The 21,281-nt window shown below is 55.5% G+C and overlaps 7 protein-coding genes and 1 non-coding gene across 8 annotated transcripts; 5 read left to right on the top strand and 3 right to left on the bottom strand.

Annotated features, from left to right (window-relative positions):
• Positions 1-936: 936 nt before the first annotated feature.
• VTJ04DRAFT_4671 (uncharacterized protein) lies at positions 937-6,883 on the top strand (the record flags this gene model as incomplete). The annotated part of the gene is made up of 2 exons (XM_069362704.1): positions 937-1,407; positions 1,460-6,883. The coding sequence occupies 2 exons, from the start codon at positions 937-939 to the stop codon at positions 6,881-6,883; spliced, it is 5,895 nt and encodes a 1,964-aa protein (XP_069219624.1).
• A 727-nt stretch (positions 6,884-7,610) lies between these two features.
• VTJ04DRAFT_4670 (uncharacterized protein) lies at positions 7,611-10,434 on the top strand (the record flags this gene model as incomplete). Its single annotated transcript, XM_069362703.1, has 5 exons — positions 7,611-7,675; positions 7,763-7,881; positions 7,955-8,746; positions 8,815-9,878; positions 9,943-10,434. The coding sequence occupies 5 exons, from the start codon at positions 7,611-7,613 to the stop codon at positions 10,432-10,434; spliced, it is 2,532 nt and encodes an 843-aa protein (XP_069219623.1).
• Positions 10,435-10,569: 135 nt separating this feature from the next.
• VTJ04DRAFT_4669 (uncharacterized protein) lies at positions 10,570-11,668 on the top strand (the record flags this gene model as incomplete). Its single annotated transcript, XM_069362701.1, has 2 exons — positions 10,570-10,734; positions 11,495-11,668. The coding sequence occupies 2 exons, from the start codon at positions 10,570-10,572 to the stop codon at positions 11,666-11,668; spliced, it is 339 nt and encodes a 112-aa protein (XP_069219622.1).
• Positions 11,669-11,713: 45 nt separating this feature from the next.
• Positions 11,714-12,132, top strand: VTJ04DRAFT_4668 (uncharacterized protein; the record flags this gene model as incomplete). The annotated part of the gene is made up of 2 exons (XM_069362700.1): positions 11,714-11,887; positions 11,959-12,132. The coding sequence occupies 2 exons, from the start codon at positions 11,714-11,716 to the stop codon at positions 12,130-12,132; spliced, it is 348 nt and encodes a 115-aa protein (XP_069219621.1).
• Positions 12,133-12,148: 16 nt separating this feature from the next.
• Positions 12,149-14,117, bottom strand: VTJ04DRAFT_4667 (uncharacterized protein; the record flags this gene model as incomplete). Its single annotated transcript, XM_069362699.1, has 2 exons — positions 12,149-12,360; positions 12,419-14,117. The coding sequence occupies 2 exons, from the start codon at positions 14,115-14,117 to the stop codon at positions 12,149-12,151; spliced, it is 1,911 nt and encodes a 636-aa protein (XP_069219620.1).
• Positions 14,118-14,347: 230 nt separating this feature from the next.
• VTJ04DRAFT_4666 (uncharacterized protein) lies at positions 14,348-14,584 on the top strand (the record flags this gene model as incomplete). The annotated part of the gene is made up of 1 exon (XM_069362698.1): positions 14,348-14,584. The coding sequence occupies one exon, from the start codon at positions 14,348-14,350 to the stop codon at positions 14,582-14,584; it is 237 nt and encodes a 78-aa protein (XP_069219619.1).
• Positions 14,585-16,332: 1,748 nt separating this feature from the next.
• VTJ04DRAFT_t53 lies at positions 16,333-16,417 on the bottom strand. The gene has a single exon. It is a non-coding gene; the product is annotated as a tRNA-Ala (tRNA).
• Positions 16,418-16,906: 489 nt separating this feature from the next.
• VTJ04DRAFT_4665 (uncharacterized protein) lies at positions 16,907-20,542 on the bottom strand (the record flags this gene model as incomplete). Its single annotated transcript, XM_069362697.1, has 1 exon — positions 16,907-20,542. The coding sequence occupies one exon, from the start codon at positions 20,540-20,542 to the stop codon at positions 16,907-16,909; it is 3,636 nt and encodes a 1,211-aa protein (XP_069219618.1).
• Between the last annotated feature and the right edge of the window lie 739 nt (positions 20,543-21,281).

Here is a 21,281-nt window from a genome sequence, read left to right as displayed (position 1 = left end):
ACAAGACACAGAGCATTGACAACGCTGCTCGTACAAGATGGAGTGGTGGAAACGATCCAGGGCCGTTGGGAGTTACAAAACTTTGGGGTGATGGTTGAGAACAGCAAAGCAGCTCAAGATGCCCTGGATCTCCAAGCAGGCTTCCAGGCGGCCAAATGAGCGAGAAGGGCGTTGGGATATCCGATCCATCCTCATTCTCAGACCCATGTTAGTGTCTAAATGTTTACAATCAAGACAGAGCTCTCCGCAACCGGGGTCCTATATGTCACTTCCTGGCACATCGCACAAGACGGGGCGAGGTATCACAGGGGCCAGGTGGATGGTGGTTCAGTAAAGAGTATGAATGTCAGCGTTTAGCGCATGCAATGTTTTAGCACAGTTTTTGTGACACTGAGCCATACAGCACATTCACGGATGAACGTCGAAAGGTGGACTTCGGCTCTCCAGGGCATCTAGACGAATGATCTGGTTGTACGCGTTGTGAGTTGGCTCCCTCTACCCTGGAGGGGCATCAGATGGAAGTTTGAAGGAAGTTCAGTCCCAAGCTTGGCATTGAGGCAGGTAGTCCAAAAGAGAAGGCGGTGTGGGACGCGCCCCCACAACCAGAGCGATTCTGCCGGTATCTGTGGACCTCACAGCTCCTGGCGCAGACGCAGCCATGCTTCTCATTCCACGGCATTTCAGACATCTCAGGCATTTCGCAACCCTCCTTGCCTTCGACAATGGCAGATTGTTGACATAATATATACCACAATTAGAGGTGTATTGAGTGTTATTTTTCCTCGGATCCATGACAATCATCTCGACATGAGAACTCCCACCCAGGAGGTCTTTGTTCCGACAGCTCAGATCATCAACACCAAGGACGGGGATTCATAACCCCGGTACGGGGCATACCTTGTCCCTGGTCTTGATTCATCGACATCCTGTGTCCTCATGCCGTCTCGACATGTTCTATCATCAGCCGCCATGTCGGCAGCCTCGGCAGCCATTTCAGGCCACTCAACGGTGGCCCCGTCATCAGCATCCATAACCTCATCATCGGCGGCATCACCAACAGCATCCCATTATGACCGCCCTTCATCTCGCCTCCGGACTGAACGCACATGGACTGTCACCATCAACGAGTCCACTCCACAGCATGAAGTGCTGCTCAACCTTGATTTAATGCCCGATGACATCCTCCCTGGCCGCCTAGTTGCCATTGACATCTTCAGACCTGAGCCGGACAAGCCCCAGAAGGATGCAGTCCAGCCGACTCCTTTTTCGGACCGCCGTTATGTGTGCGTTGCTACAGACATGCCAAAGCATCTAAAGGACCGTTATGCAACGGTCGAAGTTTTTGTCGCCAAGCACATCGCCGAAGCTTTTGGCATGAAGAAGGGGACCCAGGTCACCGTCACGCCGGTATGCTTACCCTCCGTTTGTCGGTGGATATCCTCTTCTGACATGCTCTCAGATCAGCCGCGACAACCCGATTGTTGAAGCCTCTCACGTTGAACTTTCCTTCAAAGACCAGTACCTGTCCCGTGCCGATATGTGGCGTCTGGCCGTCGGGGAGCTCGCCGATCGCACCGTTTATAAAGGGCAATCAGTCCTCTTCCTTGGCACCATTAAAGCCCAGGTGACGGCTGTTTACGTCAATGGCCGCAAAGCCCAGTCTGCTTTCTTTGGCCGTGACACCAAACCTGTCTTCCGCAGCGAGTCGGCCCGCTATGTGTTGTTCATCCAGATGGCCCGCGAGATGTGGGACTTTGACGCTGATGGGTCTGGCGAGATCATCTTCTCTAAAGTGGTCAACGGGTTTTTGCCAGCACTTTTCAAGAAATGGGCAGCCCTCAATGTCAAGCACCTTGTCACCATTGTCCTGTTTGCCCGCGTCGAGTATGACATGGGCATCTCTGCCGATCTCGCCTGGTCTGACACCAACCAATACCATCACTACTACTTCACGGGAATCCAACCTTCTGGTGACCGCCGTCCTTACAAGGACTTTTATCGGGTCGTTGTTAGCGAGATGGGCAGCGCGGAGTGGACAAGGATTCTTCACCAACTGAAGCGAGAGTTCAACTACTTCCGCAAGGACATCAGCACCCACCACCTGACTGCCTTGGCTGACTCATCGTCCAAGGAAGGGGATGATTCGGCCACTCTTGTCAACCGCATCAAAGCCGAGGCTTCTTTCGCCATCCACGGCAATTTCCTCGAAGCCATCAACATGGCATCAACCCTTTATTCTCACGATTATATCGACCGCGACTTGACCCGAACCGGCATCTCGGTTGTCGTCATCAGCCCTGGCCCAGGTGTCTTTGAGGTCGAGTACGATTCTCTGCGTCGCACTACAGAAGCCCTGGTTGGCAGTGGTATTGGCGTCGACTTGATTTGCATGCCCAAGATTCCTCTACACTCGGTGCCCCTCTTTCGTTACCGCAATCCTAACCCGACCGGCCTTACCGCTTCCCGGGGCAGGTCGAAGGGTGACTTTAGCCTCGGCACCACACCCAAGCAGACATCCCTCTTATCCGGCAGCTACAACAGTATCGCTGGTTCGTACTCGCCAAGCAAGAGACCAGACGGAGCCGCTGGAGGAGGTTCCCGCCATTCTGATGGTCCCAATCCAACTTGCCGGCGGGAAGAGTGGCTGTCTGTTATCCCCCAATGGCTTCATGTCTCTTACTGGACTGGAGACACGACGGAAGAATTGTCCTACCATGGGATCGCCCTGTCTGTTTCAGACGCCGCCCGCGCCCATGGTCCCGATGAGTTTCCCATCCGCTGCCGCATGTATGACTTGCAGATGCGGAGTGTCATGGAGACCAACGAGATCGAAACCAAGCCGCTGTATGCAGACCCTTGTTTTCCGATCGATGCTGTGCTTGCGCACAAACTGTGCCCCAAGCCGCGCATTGATGCAGACGGGAATGTCCTTTTCCGGAGCACAAAGGTACTTAACGGTCTCCCTGATCAGGGGCACAGCCAAAAGTTCGGACTCGATCGCCGAAGCAAACATGGCGAACGCTCTCTTTGGAAGCTGCTTCAGGAATATGATGACTGCCGGGCTAAACTCAACGCACATCCGAGCGCCAGCAGCAGTGGTCATTCGAGGCATGCGCGCGAGCCTGGACCCGGAGACACTCCCAGGCGACGAGCCGAGGATACGAGTGCAAGTATCCTAGGGACGTCATGGACTCGCAGTCGGCCGCCTTCTCGAGCTATCCAACAGCCGTTACCTGAAATGTCTCCCTACCTGCTCCCAGAGTCAGCGAGGCTTGAACCGGTCACACCGTCGAGCCGCGGCGGGAGTGCCAGCGTCGCCGAGCCTGGACGCGCTCAGTCCAAAGTTTCGTCATCGTCGATACCTCCCGCAAAACCTCAAAAGCTCATGCGTCATATCAGCTTGGGCAACCGGGGCTTCGGCATCGCTGCTCCTACCATCGCGACGGCCGAGGTCAGCTTGGCAACGGCAGAGCTGAGCTTGGAGAATGTGCGTGCATCCAGGTCGGTAACGCCATCACGCAGCACACAGGACCTTCGCCAAACACCACCAGCCAAGCCCGGTCAACGGCCAGGGACACCGACTGTGGCGCCTCCATTCTCATTGGCACAAGGACCGCAGTTCCCTCCAGAGACCCCCTCCCGCCCTGTGAGTATCCGTTCAGGCCAGACATACTCAAAGGACCCAGCCGCGAACATGCTCTCAGGCTCCATCCTTTCAACAACTCTCCGACCCGAGCCTGTTGGCCAAGAACGGGAGCTCTTGTACTCCAAGGCTATCCGGGCTGAAGACGCCAAGAAGCTGTACAACTCCAAGTTACTCGCTGGCGCCATCCCTGAGTTGCCGTCCACCTTGTCACCCACAGCCTCCTTGTCTCCATGGCTGACGGTACTGAACCCTTCCAACCCTAACGCCAATGACCTGGACATGACTACTCTTTACAGTCGGTGGCAACATGTGTTCCCTCGACCTCAGGAAATGCGGGTGATGAAGTGGAAGAGTTTGTGCTCACCCGCCTCGGTCCCGTTAACCACCGAATACTTCCCTACCAAAGCACAGTTCGAGTCTGAGTACGAGCGCCAACCATACAATGTCTCACAAAACTTCGACGACGAGCTCATGGAGGAGCCAAGGTCCCGCGACGAGCTTTTGCGAGAGCTCATCGGGTTGCGGCTCACGCAAGGATTTCAAATCGTTGTCGGGCCCGCCGTCGCTAGGGCGTTTGGGCAGAAACAAATCCGAATTGCTGATGTATTCTCGCGGGACCATGTTGTGGAGGATGGCGCGAGCATTTTTATGTCTCGCGGAAACACAATCCACCAACTGTCGTGCGTCAACGGCACCGAAATTGAAGTGAACATCTTCGTCCGCAAGCGGACGGCCGCATCAACGTCTCTGGGATACGACAATCCTCCGCTTTACAAGCCGGCCATCCGCACTCTGCTGGAACACACGTATACGACGAGCGAGTTTGACCTTGTGCCGCAAAGGGTGGACCGCAACTGGAACTATATCGATGCCTTTGTCGCTGGTCACAACGATGAGCTGTCGGAGCACCTTCGGTTCTGGCGCGCCAGATTTGTGTTAATCCCCGTCGGGGGTCGGCAGTCTTCGGTGCCGGGAACCCATGCCGGAGACAGTGAGGAAGAAATACGAATCGAGGGCATCCGTAAACTCGCCCAGATCTGGCAACGGTATCGCTACGTCCCACCAAGCGAGCGATCTCGGACACAGCAAGCACGCAAAAAGAAGGACCTCAACCCGCTCGACATTGTCTACAAGACAGAGGACGCATCTGTTGTCATAGCTGCAGAGCTCGAAACTCTGCCGCTGCTCGAAGGAGCTGACTGCAAGGGTCAGCTAGTGCAGACACGCGAGCTTTTCTCGAAGAAGAATTACAGTCTATCTGCCCTTGCTGAGGCCATCCAGCAGCCCGTTGAGCACGGCGGTGTCCGCATGCAGAACCGCCGGTGGCATTTCCGTCTGCATTACAACTGTTTCATCGGCTCCGATATGACGAGCTGGCTGTTGGCCAACTTTGAGGATCTTGAAACCCGCGAGGAGGCTGAGGACTTCGGTAACCGTTTAATGGTCTCAGACGATAAGAAGGATGGTTTGTTTGTACATGTTGAGAGGCGCCACCCTTTCCGAGACGGTCAGTACTTCTACCAGGTCACCAGCGAATATGCGAAACCTCACCCCCCGAGTTGGTTCCACTCAAGACGAGTTCACGGCTCGGTGCCATCAACTCCCTCTGGGGATCGCCCGAACATGCCACGGCCGACATCGATTCATGACGATACGTCGTCGGCCTCTGGCTCGACCACACCGACTGGGCTCACTGCCGCAGCGGGCAAGAAACCCAAGGTGATGCTGAGCAGGGTCATTAAGTACGACGTGGATCATCGGAAGCGGTCCTACCGCCCCGAAATTGTTGAGCTGCACTATGACCGCCTCCACAACCCGGACAACTGCTACCACATCCGCATCGATTGGATGAATGTGACAGCAAAGCTTGTGGAGGATGCCCTCGAGAACTGGGGGCGCGAGGCTGCTCAGTACGGTCTGCGCTTGGTCGAAGTGCCGATCGCCGAAGCGGCCTCCATTAGTGATGTGAACCCCTTCCGCAGACCATACCTCATCAAACTCGCAGTCCTGCCCCCGGATCAGTCGCCTCTCACGTACTTTGACCCAACCTCCTTCACTCCTCAAGCGCAACCAGGGCGCCAGTTCTATCAAAAGGCCATCTTGCGCAAATTTGACTTTGTCCTCGATATGGAGGCCGCATCCAACTTTCCTAGCAATGTGGAAGTAATGTACTCGTGGGGGAAGCCGGATTTCAAGTACACGCAATACATCCATCGCTCAGGGTCTGTGCTGGTCCAGATCACCGATGAAGGCCACTTTTTGCTGCTAGCAAACCGCCTTAGCAGCAGCAGCCGCATCTTCGCCGCTCGCGAAAGAGAGATTCTCGGCCAGATGCGAGGCGAACCATCGCAACAAGGCGGTCAGAGCCAAGGTCAAGGTCAAGGAATCCCAGGGCGCGTTATCACTCCGAGCTCCTACTCACCAGCGTATGGCTTCCCGTCCTCAGTACCGCCTCCGACCCATGATACGACCAGCCCTACCTCATCCCCGGGTTTCAAGCCGGCTACTTCCTCTTCCCTCCGCTCTCCTTCCCTCCGCCCAACCCTATGCACTCAAGGATCCAGCACAAACATCTCCGCACTGCCACACCAATCTCAGGCCCAGCAACAACAGCAGAGCAAGGTTTCAAACATCCAATCCGGTGGCACTGCAGGCCCAGCCCCAGCCTGGCCAGTTCAAGATCCAGGTTTGATCAAGGAAGAACTCGAAGCGTTCTGCAGCGACGCTCGCGCGCTAGAGGCATTTTACCGGGAGCTGAGGACTGCCCGGCCCCCGCAACCGCCGCATCCTCCTGCCTCAGCCGGTGATGACGACTGTCCCGGAGATGGGGATGACGTCGGCGTGGCCATGTCGCCCAACCTCGTTCCTCTCTCGTCCACCGCTCCTGGCGCCGATGTTGGTGGTGGTGCTGGCAGGCCTGGATGCGGTGATTCGGGGTCGGTTGCGGAGGGGAATATCCCGGTCTTGGGCCTGCCGCCGGGCGTGTTGAGCTCGGAAGGTCTTGGTAGTGGTGGCGCGACTACGAGCGTGGCACCGGTGTTGGCGAGTAGCGTTATCGAAACGGGACATCGCTTCAGTCCCAGGCCTATGAGTCCCAGCCCGGCGTTTATGTCGGCAAGCCAGTTTTTGAGGAGGGGGAGTGTGCAGTATGAAGCGCTTTTGAGCGGCTTGGGGAGTTTGAGGGGCGGTTTGGAGAGGGACCGGGGGGACAGGGAGAGAGATAGGGAGAGGTCGTGATTGGAGATTGGATTCCTGTTGAGTTGGTTTTTGTGAGATTGGATGGGCACGTCCGGATTGTCATGGGCATGGCGGACGATCGGAGTTGACCTGTATCTAATGCTAAGGACTGATGGGTACGCCCTGCATACAATTGATATCTGATTGGAATATGTACACTGGTATTCTACTCCGGAGAGTCGGTGGACTGCATGTTCAATGCTGGCATCCCGATATGAGAGCGACCTAGGTTGCTGACCTTAGTTGCATTGAACATTGTTCTGTGCATTCCAAGGGAGAGTTGAAACTGTCTGGGAGTTTTGGCATTTTTTTTCTTTCCTCGGGTAATTCCTGTTAATGAGATCTCCTGGTCTACGATAAACAGCTTTTACCATTTATCTCACCGTTCAACTGAACAAAGAGTCTGAAGTTCGCTACTTCAAGTCTGTGTATGGTGGTGGAGCGCTGTCAAATGATGATTACGTCATCATTTCCATCCCTGCCATTTTTGGACTCGACTGGACGCGGAACGCGTTGACGCCGGCGAAAGTTATCAGATTAAAGTTATCGCACGTCACTCCGTTTGTTCTCGAGTCTTGACCTTCCGCCGAAAAAAAAGGTTACCGACTTCAACCCCAACAATACCAACACCACCATCACCACCACCAACGACAACTGACTCGACGTCTCTTTTCCCGCTCCCCAGTTGTTCATGGAACGAGACTAAACCCGAACCAACACTTCCACAATGCTGTTCCCCGAGGAGCACGCAGCGCACTTGAAGCAATGGATCGTCAAGAGACTTGAGAATACGTATGTGTGTGATTTTTTGGTCGTGGATCATTTTTACAGCTGCGGATTGTTTCTTTCTTTTATCTGATGCTGACACTAGGTTAACAGGTCGGATGCTGATCCAGACGTTCTGGCCGACTATGTACTGGCACTCCTCCGACACGATGGCAGCGTCGAGGAGGTTCGCAGGCTTTGCATGGAAGAAATCCCAGACTTTCTGAAAGAAGGTCGGTGGTCTTGACATCACTCTTCACACTTTCGCTGAACAGTATCGAGCTGACCAAAGTTTGTGTGCTCTAGATGCGCCCGTCTTCGTCGACGACGTTTTTGATGCCATTAACTACCAATCCTACCTTCCCGGCGCTCCTCCCCCGCCTCCGAAGCATGCCCGCGTCACTGCCGCCGCTATTGCGACTGTGCCTGCTGCTCGACCCCAGAACGTGACGGACCTGTCTTATGATGACACACCCATGACTGGGGACTCAGCGACAAATTCTCATGCGTACCCGCCCCAGCGGCCCTTCCAGGAAGGATCCAAGAAACGAGGATATGTAGACTGGGACGATCCAGCTGCTCAAAATGGCAGGGATTGGAGCGGCGCGCGACCATTCAAGCAGCGTCGTGGCGGAGGCGGAGGAGGTCGCGGCGCCGGCAACAGACCTGACGATGCGGTCCCTCAGTTTGGCGAAGGCGTGATTTCCCCGCCCGTACCTGCATTGAGCTCCAACACGTTCGGCGCTGCGTATCAACAAGGCGGTGGAGGTCCGCCGTCCCAACAGCCGCTTCCGGGCCCGACAACGGTTGGATACTTCGATGCGAAGGACCCTATGGCCGCCGCCCGCATATATGGCATGAGCCTTGCCGCTGGTCATCCGATGCCCGATTTCCTGGCGCAAGCCGCCGCGGCTAGCCAGATGCCGCATAAGAAGCGCAAGAAGTGTCGCGACTGGGAGAAGAAGGGATACTGCGTACGGGGAAGCAGTTGCATGTTCCAGCATGGGAACGACCCTGTCTTCCCCCCGTTTCCCCTGCCTGGTCAGCCTCATTTTGCGGCCCTGCAGCAGCTGCCCCAGCAGCAGCCTGGAATTGATGGTACGTCGTCGAGTTTATTTATCTTACAGTTTACAGAGAAAAGAATGAACTGGCTAACCAGGCGCTAGAATACGACCCGAGCAACGCGCTCATGCCCAACTTCTTTCAGGGTCCTGGTGCAATGCCCAACCAGCCGTATGTCCCTGGGCCTCCACAGTATTTGAAGCATGGAAAGGGTGGGAAGCACCAAGACCGTCCTCGAAAAGGAGACAAGGCACCGTTCTCGGCCGACGGGCCTGTCTTTGACAAGTCGAAGTCTACCATCGTCGTGGAAAACATCCCGGAGGAAAATTTCACTGAGGAACAAGTCCGAAACTTCTTCTCTCAGTTCGGTACCATCCTCGAGGTTACAATGAAGCCGTACAAGCGGTTGGCGATCGTCAAGTATGACAGCTGGGATGCTGCGAATGCCGCCTACCAGTCACCCAAAGTCATCTTTGACAACCGGTTTGTGAAGGTCTTTTGGTACAAGGATGAGGCGACCTCTGCTTCAGCGCCGAAGGGCAAAGCTGCTGGCGGCAAAGCCCAAGGCACGAACGGGACCACTGCTGAAGGCAGTGGTGCATCCTCACATGGTGGAATTGACCTCGAGGAGTTTACAAAACGCCAGCTTGAGAAGCAGAAGGAGTTTGAGGAAAAACAGCGGAAGAAGCAGGAGCTAGAGCGCCAGCGCGAAGAGCTAGAACGCCGCCAAAAGGAGCTCCTGGCCAAGCAAGCGGAGGAGAAGGCGAAACTCGAGGCCAAGCTTGCTGCCGCCAATGGTAGCAAGTCGTCATCAACCAATGATGACTCGTCTCAGAAGAAGCCTCTCAGCGAGGCGCTTCGTGACCAGCTCGCGGCTCTTGAGGCCGAGGCTCGACAAATGGGCCTTGACCCTGATGCCCTCGATACAGCCACCCCTTCTCCCTCCTGGTCTGCGCGTGGCGGTGGCTACGGCCGTGGTAGGGGCGGCTGGCGTGGCACGTCATCGCCGTATTATGCGCCCCGCGGTCGTGGAAGTTATCGTGGCAGAGCCAACCTCCATGCTGCCTACGCCGCTTACTCGCTGGATAATCGGCCGAAGAAGGTTCTCTTGACCGGCGCGGACTTCACGGTGTCCGAGAAGGATGAAAAACTGCGCCAGTACCTCTTTGTAAGTCTGCCAGGAGTATTGTTTATCTCACGCTGTTGATCCAACTAACATGTTTCCTGTTCAGGGCATCGGCGAGTTTACGGACATCCAGACTACCGCGAGCTCAGCAGAAATCACCTTCAAGGACCGCAAGACAGCCGAGAAGTTCTTCAACTCGGTTGTCCTCAACAACAAGGAGATACCCGGCCTCGACGGCACCCCGCTGGAACTCGCCTGGGTCGGTCCCAACGGCGTCATCACCAACTCCTCGACTCTGGGCAAGATCGCCACATCCACCCCCGCCACGTTCGATGGCATTGCTCACAGCAATGGCACCGCTACCAACAGCATTGTTAAGGGGGTCGGCGCGACAAACGATGCCCAGGAGGATTCCAAAGCGTCTACGGCGGCAGGTACAGCACGGGATGGCCATGACGAGCACAATGAACATGACGACGCCGCCAGCGGCATTGCCAGCAGCGATAAGGACCTGCACATCCAGCTCGATAGGCCACCCAACGAGTACCAGAACGAGATGGATTACGAGGTTGCGGACGAGGAGGGATGGGGATACTAGTAATGGTTTCCCACTGTCCGGCCGAAACTCGTGTTTGACATCTGTATGTTTTCTTTTTTGCGCCACGGGTATTGGGCGCATATTTCGGGGTTGATAGTAATAAGGTTGGGTGGTGCTGGCCGGAACGAAACAACAATGGCAAACTTGCAGAAGAGCCATCGGCAAAGGGGAAGAAGGATTGTAAAAAATAGACGGACGGGTCCGGCATGGCGCGCTGTTCTTGTACCTATGGACATCATTGACATCTGGGGGTTGATCGGTGTTGTGTGTAAAATGGATGGGATCCGCGAAATGTACAGAGTATGCATGCATGTGATACATCTGGCCGCGGTTGGTTGTGATGATACAAGCATCCAGTATAATAATGATGTGAATGAAGCCAGACTGAGCATGTCTACCCACGGCATACCTGGTTGTCAAGTACTGCACGTTACCTCTTACCATGGGTTGTTCCGTTGTTCATATGCTAGTGAGGATGGCTAAATTCAAGGGACAGTTAATCAGGTAAGCGCCAATTGCATCACAATCTTCAAGAGTCCGAGTCTCTGGTAACCCGTGGGGTTTCAACAGCAGTCAACGGCAGCGGGGAAGAAGAGATAAGCAAGATGCGTGTGAACATCACGGAAGCGGCCCGGCCCGAACCGATTTGCATCCTGCTTGATATCCGGAGGGGAGGAGAGGCACGGGAGCTAAATTTGATGCCGGTGGTTGTAACATCCATGGATGATGACCGGGAAAGATCATGGAAGGATGAATGAGGATTCCAGGGGTGACAAGCACCTGAAGGAGATCTCCAGAATCTTGTACTACATAGGTACCCGACATGGATGATGAGAGGGAAGAAATAAATAGTAATAGTATTGCATACTGTATGTATCGTGTGTCTTTTGGTGACATGTCCATAATATATTGAGAGCGATATGTAAGCCAAGCATCTCACGCATCAATATTAGGTCCAGAAACCGCTCATAATAGCAACATGGGCCCCTAGCCAGGCCAGAAGAGCTGGCGAAGAAACCAAGCGATTTGAGTATAACTCAGCTAACTAGGTGGTACAAAGATCCAACAAAATCAGGCTATTTTTCTCCTTTCTCCCCTGGGTATCGTTGAGATGTCGGCGATGCGTCTAGGAACATGGGTTGATCCTCTTCGTCACCTGCCCCCGTCTTGTTTATCTCCACCGTCTTCATGCAAGAAACCCCATCTTAAACCCACCGAATTTCCCGTCTACTAGCTGACGACATGTGACACCCAACCCGTATGTGTGTTCCTGTTTGACATGCCGAACCGCCAGTCCCAATCCCTCTTTTTGTTGAAAAACAATCAAACCCCGGCCGAGACAACCATTGTCCCGGCATGCCGCACCCGCATTAGGAGTGAGTGTCTTTTTTGTGCGCCAGCCCCCCTTAAAACGCCGTCCCAATATGCATGCTGCCCTATGTTAAATAACGCCGTATGCTCTCCGCGACATGATCGTGATTCGAAAATGCGTCACATCCCGTGTCCGGCCGCGTCTTGCTCCAGGCTGCGGAGGAATGGATGGACGGTGTATTAAGAGGGCTGTGCCCTCGTGTAACGCACGTTGGGAGGTTGAAACTGGATGAATTCCTTGCCATGCAAAATGTGTTGAAAGAAAACATATGGCTACAGCTCAATATCCTGAGGCCCGAGTTGAACGGACCAGGGGAATCAAGCTGAGCCGGCGAAGAGAATATTAAGCGGTGGCCTCGACGGGAGCAGGTGTGCCGTTGGTTGTGACTTTGGTGTTGCCGTTGGTTGCGGCATCGCCAGAACTCTCCTTGTGCACACCGTTGGTGGTTGCGGTCGTTCCATTCGTCGGAGCCTCTGGAACCTTGTCCATGTCGGGGCATTCGAGGCCGCTCAGCACCTCAAAGATGGTCTGGCCAGAATGGAAATCGTTGTTCACTGCCTCGAATTAGTTCATGTCTCTGAGACGGCTGGGTTTGTAGGCCGGATCACTCACCGATATTGACAAGGTACCATGTATTCATCATGTTGTCCAGGATCAGGCGAGTTGGGCTGTTGGCATCGTAGCAGCGAGCCCATTCCGTTCCAAGCTGGAACGCCTCGTCCTTCCAGGCCAGGAAGCTGATTCGCTCAACAATGGTCGGCTGGACAATCTCTTTGCCAGGAAATACGCCCCAGGTGACAGCGTTGGGTCCATCGGACTGAGCATTGGTGTGGAGGCTGCCCGACTTTGTTACGGCGTGATATGTCAGGTCTGGGTGGTTCTCAATACGTCGCTTGATCTCCGGGAAAAGCTCGGGCGAGACAAACAGCTCGAGGTAGGCCTTCTGGTAGACATAGCCATTGGCCGGGCCCCAGCCGTACACCGGATGGTTCGACTTGACGCCGTTGACTGCGGGCTGTGAATTGACAGTGATGAGGCCGCGCTTGTTGAGATCGATGAGCTGCTCCTTGATAACATCGGCCTCGTCTGTGACGGGGGCTTCACTCCATGGCAGATACTCGATGTCCTTCTTCAGGTAACGGACAAAGAGGTCGGCGACGTCCCGGATGCACTTTGGCTCACCCCACTTCTGGCGGTTTTGCTCGTTGCTACCAGTCAAACCAATGCCATAAGCGTCCAGTTCACCAAAGGCCGGAGACCGGGAGTCACCCCAGCGCCCGTTAGGGAACTCGTCCCAATCCTGAGTACGGGCCACATAGGACTTGTTGCGGTTGCGCCAGAAGATGGGCCGGACATCCTCGCCGCGGCGGCCGAAGCCAAGGGACTGTTTCCAGGGAAGGGGTTGCTTGAGCGGACGGTCGGGGGATGGCAACCAGTCGAGCTCCTCGAGGACCATGCGGGTGGCCTGCGCCAAATTCATGGTGTAAAAATGGAGGTGTCGGATGCCTGCGGCGAGGATTTTGCGACACATGTCGGCGACCAGGGTCTTGCCGATATCGCGAACCGCAACGTCGTCGTTCTTGACCGGCTCCAGCTTGTCCAGCCACTCCTGAGGGATCTTGCACTTCATGTGGTTTGCCCGGCGCAGGAAGCTGGCGTAGGTGGCGATGGGCATGATACCAGGGACGATTGGGACAGTGATGCCGCGTTCCCGAACCCTCTTAACCCAGCGGAGGAAGTTGTCAACGTCGTAGAACATCTGGGTAACGATGAAGGACGCACCGGCGTCGACTTTCTCCTTGAGGTGGTCGAGCAACAAGTCCTCATCCTTGTTGTCATCGCAGCCCTCCGGGTAACCGGCAACACCGATATCGAAGTGATCGCCATAGGTCTTGCGGATATGGACAACGAGGTCGCGGGCGTAGCGGAAGCCACCCTCGGCCGCCTCCCACTTCTCCTTATCACGGGGAGGGTCGCCACGGAGGGCAAGAATGTTAGTACACCCGGCCTTGTAGGCCTTCTGGAGGGCCTCGTTCACCTTGTCGACGCCCATGTCGGTGCAGGTCAGGTGCATACACGTCTCAAGGCCAAGGTAGGTCTGGGCCTGGACCACCATCTCGCACGTCAGTTCGGCAACCCGACCGCCGGCGCCCCATGTGATGTCAATGAACTTGGGGCCGAAGTTGTACATGCGTTCCATGCGGTCGTAGAGGTTCTGCACACCTTGGGCCGTCTTTGGCGGGAAGTACTCGAAGGAGAATGACGGCTCGCCCGTCCTCTGGGCTTCCGCCAGCATGTCGCGGATATGCATGGTCGGTGGTGGGTGGTCTGACACGGGAGGTCGCGGAGTGGAGGAGGAGAACGGAGGAGGATGGCGAAGAGGACGACGACGCTATGGCTTCTATTCCGCGGCGGACGAGGAAAGAAAAAAGATGTCGTTAGTCGGGATATATAAACAAGCAAGCAAACGTCACAAGAGGCGCACGAGGGCAACACATCGGCAAGATAAATCAAAGGGACTTGCCGCGGCCCGGTCGAACAATGACCACGTTGACAGCCAACAAGAGCCAAGGGAGGATGGGGATGGCATACAGATATCGCAGTCTCGGCCAACACCGGAGGACAACCGAATGTACAGCCCGCCCTTGGAACAAGGGAGAAGAGCCCCAGATCCCTTCTACGGTGTACACCGTTGACTTCTGCCAACAATGGCAATCCCTGGCCACGAAGGTTTGGGAGGAGAGGAGAGGAGAGGAGAGAGGGGTGGCGGCAGGTTGAATTGTACGTGAATTAGATAGGTATGGTTAGAGGGGAGGGAGAGAACAAATAAAAGAGAACCCTGGAAATAAGGGACCAGAGAAGAGTGGAACAGAGAAACCGAGAGAATAAACGGAAACCCCCCAGTCTCTCGTCTAGAAAGAATATGGAATCCAGGAAAGAGCCAGAAGTTAGGCCCCTTCCGCGGGGCCATGAACGTGGGCAATAAACTTTCTGGAGATTTTCATCCACAGTGCGAGTCCCAATGTCCAACAATTTGTCGCCGTACCCGGAGGTCGCCTGGTGTGCTGATTGGATCGAGCAGATCTTGGTCCCACATCCCCGGTTGCACACCCCACCTTTTTTCATCATCCCACCCGCCATTCTTCCCGTCCCTCCTGTTACTATTGTCGATCTCCATCGAGGTACATCAGGTACATACAAAGAACAAACAACAACCCCGCCTCCTCCCCAGCGGGTTCGAATCGAGAGCACTACTGCACTGGAAATGTTTGACCGGTGAAGTTTGACCGGTGAAAAGATCTTGCGACAAAGCACATGGACTCACGTTACCCATACATACAATCGCTGACAATGACAACAATGCTATCTTCTCACAAAGTAACCACCAGCGTCCCTGTCATCCAGATCCCCATCGTGGTTCAATACCAAGCTCGTGGAAGAATTAACTAACATTGGTGGGGCAATCCCTCGCGGAAACGGACGACTCCCGCATCGACAGCGCAGACACAGCACACCACACCACACCACGGCCCCGCCGCATATGTCACGGACCTCCAACCGGCCCAGGTACTGTACATACATACCACGCTGCATCCGACCATGAATCTCCTGTCGTCCAGCAGTATGACGATGCTACTGCAGCTCTTGCATATGCCCTTCTTCCCAAGTAACCACGGCGCACAGTATGAACTGTCAAAGTCTGGGCAAAAAATCACAAGTGGCGGTCAAAACGGGCTGGTCACCGCAGAACGCCACGCCAGCAGACGAGGAAAAACATAAACCAGAAAACACCAACATCCATTGGCGTGTACAAAGTACATACATCCGGCATAGGGATGCTCAATTGAGAAAAGCATGCATATAACATTCGACAGAGGCCGAAGTCCTTGCTAGATTGAGCATTGGAAACCTATCTCGTTTTCGAGAATGGAAGAGGGAAGGTTGGGAAGAGAGCATACGGAGAAAGACGCCTGAGGATCATGTCTCCTTTATAAATTCCCTTAGAAATTGGTCGACTGTGATATCAAGTCCTCAGTTCGGTCCCCGCGACCGACCACCCAGCGTTTCCGCCCTGAATGCAACGAAACCCACGCTCCAGTCAACAGTCAACGCCTAGCTTAGAACCAGCACAGAGCGTCCCGGTTGTCGGGGCCAGGGTGGGAGGTGCGGCGCTCCACTGGCTGCAACTGTACACTAACAACCGCTTATCGGGTAGTCGACTGCATTGTGCTGTGGGAAAGAACGTGGGCTGCGTCAGGTAGACAGAGGACGGGGGACCAGAAGATCTGGGCTGGGGATTGAACAAGACTGCGGAGTACCTACACTGAGTTAACAGAGAAAGAGGGACAGGAAAAAATGGACCAGACAGATAAGATGAGAAAGAGGCAATAAAGTGAAAAGAAGTAGATGCAAAAAGATAATAAAACAGCAAGGAGCAGGTGAATGGAAACAAAAAGAGTAAGGAGAAAAAGGAACACAATCTCGCTCTTCTCTTAGGTAGAGAGGTGCAAAAGAGAACGATTTAGTGGACGAGCTGGGAATCGAACCCAGGACCTTTCGCAAAGGTGGAACTTTGCTAAGCGAACGCTCTACCAACTGAGCCACACGCCCTTGATTGGTTAGTATTCCATGGAACAGCCCTGTGTCTTAAGAGAAAACAGGAGGGGGAAGAGAAGGGATTCTCAAGGCAGGACTGTTGCCCCCGAAAAGGAGTGGCATGCCAGTATGTTGAGGACATTGACTTAAATGGCTATATGGAGATGTTTGCGCGCGAGAAGTCCCACCTGAGATGCCAGGGCTTTGGTCAGGGAAAGAAGCAACATGAACGACTTGACCACCATGATCACTTCCTCGGCGACCTGGAACTCATGAACAAGAATGAGAACTGAAAACGGGAGGCCGATCGTCCTCTGTAAGACATTCCATCTATAAAAGCTGTCCCTCTAGTCAACTCAAGGTCATGTGAAATTAGCGTATCCCACCCTGTCCCTGGAATCAAACCAACCCACAATTAAACCAACCAAGCTCTCAGTTCATCCAGAGCACCCAAGCAAACAAATCCTTCTAACCCTCAAAAACCGTCATGCAATCGCTTTGCTTTCACTTCTTCGCCCCTCCCGTCTCAGTCCCACCATTTCCATCTCCCTTGGCACCTGGCGACTTGGACCGGCCTCGGCCCACTAGTTTCTCCGTCCATGCCCACATCAGCGGGCTTGAGCTTCGTTCCTTGGGGGTGGTAACGCTCGGGGTGGTACTGCTCGGGCTGGCCAGGCTCAGACCCAAGCCCACACTGCTCGTCCCTGTCCCTGGTCCTGGTGACCTCGCCTCGCCTTCTGTAGCCACCGCTGCGGCCGCTATTGTGGCCGCCACCGGCGGGACGACTGGTGTTGGTTGTTGCTGTTGCACCTGCTGCTGCTGCTGCTGCTCTGGCTCCTTCTTCTTGCTGAAGATGGTGGAAACCCGCCCGCTCCCTGGGTCGTCACTCTCGTCGGCGCTGTCCGCCCAGTCGCGATCGCTCCATGTGACTGAATCACAGTGGTGCAGTCCTGGACGGGCAACGGGGTTTGGAGTGCAGGGAGACGATAGCGACGAGGCGATTCCGTCACCAGGGGCGTTATTAGACCTCAGGTCAGACAATGTATCGCTAGCCTCCCCGCTTTCATCATCCTTCGGCACGCTGCCAGACACCTTTTTCTCCGGTACCGTCTCTTTTCCGTCCGCGGCCGTGGGAAGCGCCGGGTCCTTAGCCCGTTCTCTACCCGACTCATCCTCGTCGCGGGTGCGCGCTGTCGCCGCGTCCGAAAAATGGGCTTCGACGAGGTGCTGCACGACAGGCCAGCCGAAGGCGTTGGCGAACATGCGGCGGACGAAGATGTTGTTGTGGGCATCAGGCTCCAGCTTGACCAGTACTTTCCGCCACGACATGCCGCGGTGATATGCGCGCGCGATTTTCTCCTCGACCCGGATTTGCGAGGTGTCGTAAACTTCCTCCAGCGCTTCTGCGTCGCCGGGGTTGATGGATGCCAAGGCCTCTTCCGTGCTGTCTAGCGACACGCTGTGGACGGTGGATTCGTTGTCAGCTGCTGAGGCCTTGGATTCGTTGCGTGGCCGAGACCCTTGCGAATGGGAGGAGTCCTTGTGATGAGCCTGCTGTGAGGTTGGCGACGTCCCCTTGAGGGTAGGGCTAGCGGTAGACGACCCCAAGCGTAGTAGGCTGCGTGTGCTGGACATCGGCTTCGGCTGCTTGACTGGCGGCGGAGGGATGTCCGACGGGTGGTAGACGCGGTCGTGGAAAATGGTACGGGGCCGCTTGGCTGGGTTGATGAGGAACTCGACGGATGGCAACTTCGGGTTGAGCAGGTCACCGGCTGACTCAAAGATGCTTGTCTTCGGAGGCGCCAACATGCTCTCGGGCTCTTCAGTCAGCTCATTGCCGTTGGTCACTCTTGACTTGGATGAAGCGGCTGAATCCGTTGCTGACAACTCGTCCGACTTGAGCGTCTGACTACGTTGGTAAATCTTGCTTGCTTTGGGAGCCGCCGGGGTCGGCGATTTGGGCGCTTCGCTGCGGAAGAAATTCAAAAGGCCAGCAAACGGGTTGGATGTTGGGGCAGTGTTCGCGGCTTGGAGGGCGCCCGTCATGGACCGTAGGCTTTGTCTGTCGTCCTCGAGAATGGCGTTGGTCGGTGGCTGAGGAACCTCCTGAGCGTCTTCCGGGCGAGACGGATTGATTTTCCCATTGCTTTCGGAATCGGCCTTGTCTTTGGGCTCCTCCTCTGACCACGGAATCTGCCTGGAGGTTGTGACATTTGCACCCGTGAGCTCTGCCCACCCAAACCCGACAACAGTCTCGACCAAACCAGCTTCACGACGAGCCTTCTCAACCCTTCCCAAACCTTGCCAGTCCAGGAAAAGGAGGCAGCTTGTCCGGAGCGGCACAATTCCATCGTTGACGACGTTGGAATAAACGGTTCTGTTGCGGAACTTCTTGAGCGCTTTGTGGGCAGGCCCGGTAGGCAGGATCCGTAACAACGGCTTGGACTCGGGCCGGGGTTCGCCGTAGACACGCTTCTGAGCGTTGTCTCCGAGGTTGCCCACCAGCGCACCCCAGCCGTTGCGTGCGATGGTCGGTGCTCTCCATGTTAACCCCAAGTCCTGACCAGTCCTTCCCACAAGGCCAAAGTCCAGAGCAAACTTGACATAGAGGGGATTCTCGTGATTAAGACCAAGGAAGGGCGATGCCAGAGCGATAAAATTGATGGGTTCGATCAGGTCGAAGAAGTGAGGAGAATGTTTCTGGATATAGGCAATCGCGTATGTCTGGACCAGGCCGCCAAGGGAGTGGGCAATGAAGCTGATCTTGGTAAACTTGTACAGCCGTTTGCCTCTGAAACTTGGCGCGTGATTGGATGCACTGTTTTTGTGAGCCTCGTCGACCGCCTTCTTGTGAGAGGTGGCCTTGAGGGTGTAGGCAATGGCTTCTGACGCTGCCTTGGCCGTCGGCAAGCATGGCTGGTCCGGGTATGTCATGGACAAGATATACCGAGCCAGTCGCTTGCCCAAATACTTAATTCCTCTCTCTGTTCTTGTCGCATTTCCTGAGAAGCCTCTTACGATGACCTCCTCGTCGTCTTCCTCCTCGTCACTACCAGTTCCGTCTTCGTCGCCACCGCTTGGTTGATCGCCAGCTTTATCGCTGATCGACTCTGGTTGAGATGCGGAAGCTGAGGTGGCTGGATCAGCAGCTGGTGCTTCATCACAAGTTTTTTGCTCGGAAGAAGCTCGCTTTGCAGCTCGCTCCCTGGCCCTGCGTGCTCTTGCGTCAATCTTGGCTTGTTTCACAGCAGCATCGATGCTCTCCTTGAGGAACAGCATATCGGCACCCAGATTACTGTGCAGGCCATGGGTGAGTACCACCAGATGAACTTTTTTCTGTTTAAACTGCGGCCGAGGTTTTGTCTCCTGAGCTGTGCTCCCGTCCGCCGAAGATTCGGCCGCAGTAGTCTCAAGAAGGTCAGCCTCTCGGGCACGAAGCCACCCGATGTCATCCCATCCTGGCAACTGCGGCTTATTCCAAAGTGCGGCAGTATCTTCAACTTTGAGGTGGATGGCTTTTGAGAACACCCCCTTGGGCTGAACCTGGAGGTGTGCATATGTACCTAGCGGCTGCTGGAAATCGCTCACCCGGCCCGGCTGGGGGGCTTGGGACTGGCCGCCAAGGATGGGCACGACGGAGCCGAGGTTCAGTGACTTCTCATCGCGTGCAAGGAGGAGCTCGTAGTGAACCGTCACCGACGGGGAGAAGATCACCTGGGACGAGATTTCGATGATCCAGCTCACGACATCATCGTCATGCTCAGGGCCGCTCCCAAAATGCCCATGGCTGCTGACACCTTCACCAGCTGTCTGCCGTATGTTGTCGGGTACGACCAGATGGGCGTTCCAGACACCGCCGGCTTTGAGCATTGGCTCGAACTCGGGCACGCCATATCGCCGGGGGTTCTCGAACTTCTCAAACGGTTTGAAGTGGGCGGGATAGGCAGCGACACTAAGAGTGTACGGCCCATGCACGAAGGCGGCGCGAAGGGCGGCGGCACAGGTGTTCTTGATGCGCAAATAGAGAAACTCGGGCGACGGGAGGATATGGTCGGCGGAGGGTCTGTAGGTCACGGTGTATCGGACCACCTCGCCTATTTTGACGCTTCCGACCTGGTGCAGGAGCAACATGGTCGACATGCTCTCAAAAACGAGGGCACGCGCAGTGTGCTCAGAGGGACGTGATGGTCAGAGGACGGTTCAGGAGCAGCATCGGCCTGGCATCGAATGGGTATGGGGCTGATATGATGGGTAGGGCCAGGGTGTGGCGTTCGGATGCTCAAGGCTGTTACCTATCCCATGGTCGAGGTCAGGGACGGCGCGATGTTGCCTTGAAGCTCTGGGGTCGGGAATCGTTTGTTAGGAAAGGGAAGCGAGAGAAACGGTGTGTCGGAGGGCCAGTTGGGAGCGGTGGATCGAGAGTTGATGGAAACAAAACCGAAGCTTCCAGGACTTGGGGCGGACTTTGTTGGAGCCAACACGACTTGGCGCCCTCGTGAATGACGCGCACTTCCCTGCGCCTGTCTTCCAGGTTGCTCCGGCAGTTCCGGTGGAGCCCGGCAGCTCTGCTGGGTCCGACGCCGCCGCAAGGCTGAGGGAGACCGAAAGCTTGGTTGGCCGCCGAGCCAATTGGATGCACGCCGCTGACAAGGAAGAGGTTTGACAGAATGGCAGGCCGCTGGCGCCAGCTGTTTGGATAGTCACGTGATGATCCACAGTCAGGGTTCGATCTTCCTTTGACCCACTCCCGTGTGGGGCATTCGCCCGGTCTGGTCCTCTCCAGCCTGACCGCCCATTTTTTGAATGCGGTTTGGGCCGGCAATATTTTGCTTTCTCGAGACCCCTCCGACTTCCGCGACACCGCCAAGTTCAGGAACAC

The sequence above is a fragment of the Mycothermus thermophilus genome (assembly GCF_041956435.1).
Source record: "Mycothermus thermophilus strain CBS 625.91 unplaced genomic scaffold VTJ04scaffold_3, whole genome shotgun sequence".
Lineage (NCBI taxonomy): Eukaryota > Fungi > Ascomycota > Sordariomycetes > Sordariales > Chaetomiaceae > Mycothermus > Mycothermus thermophilus.
This window is presented reverse-complemented; position numbering and strand designations above follow the sequence as displayed.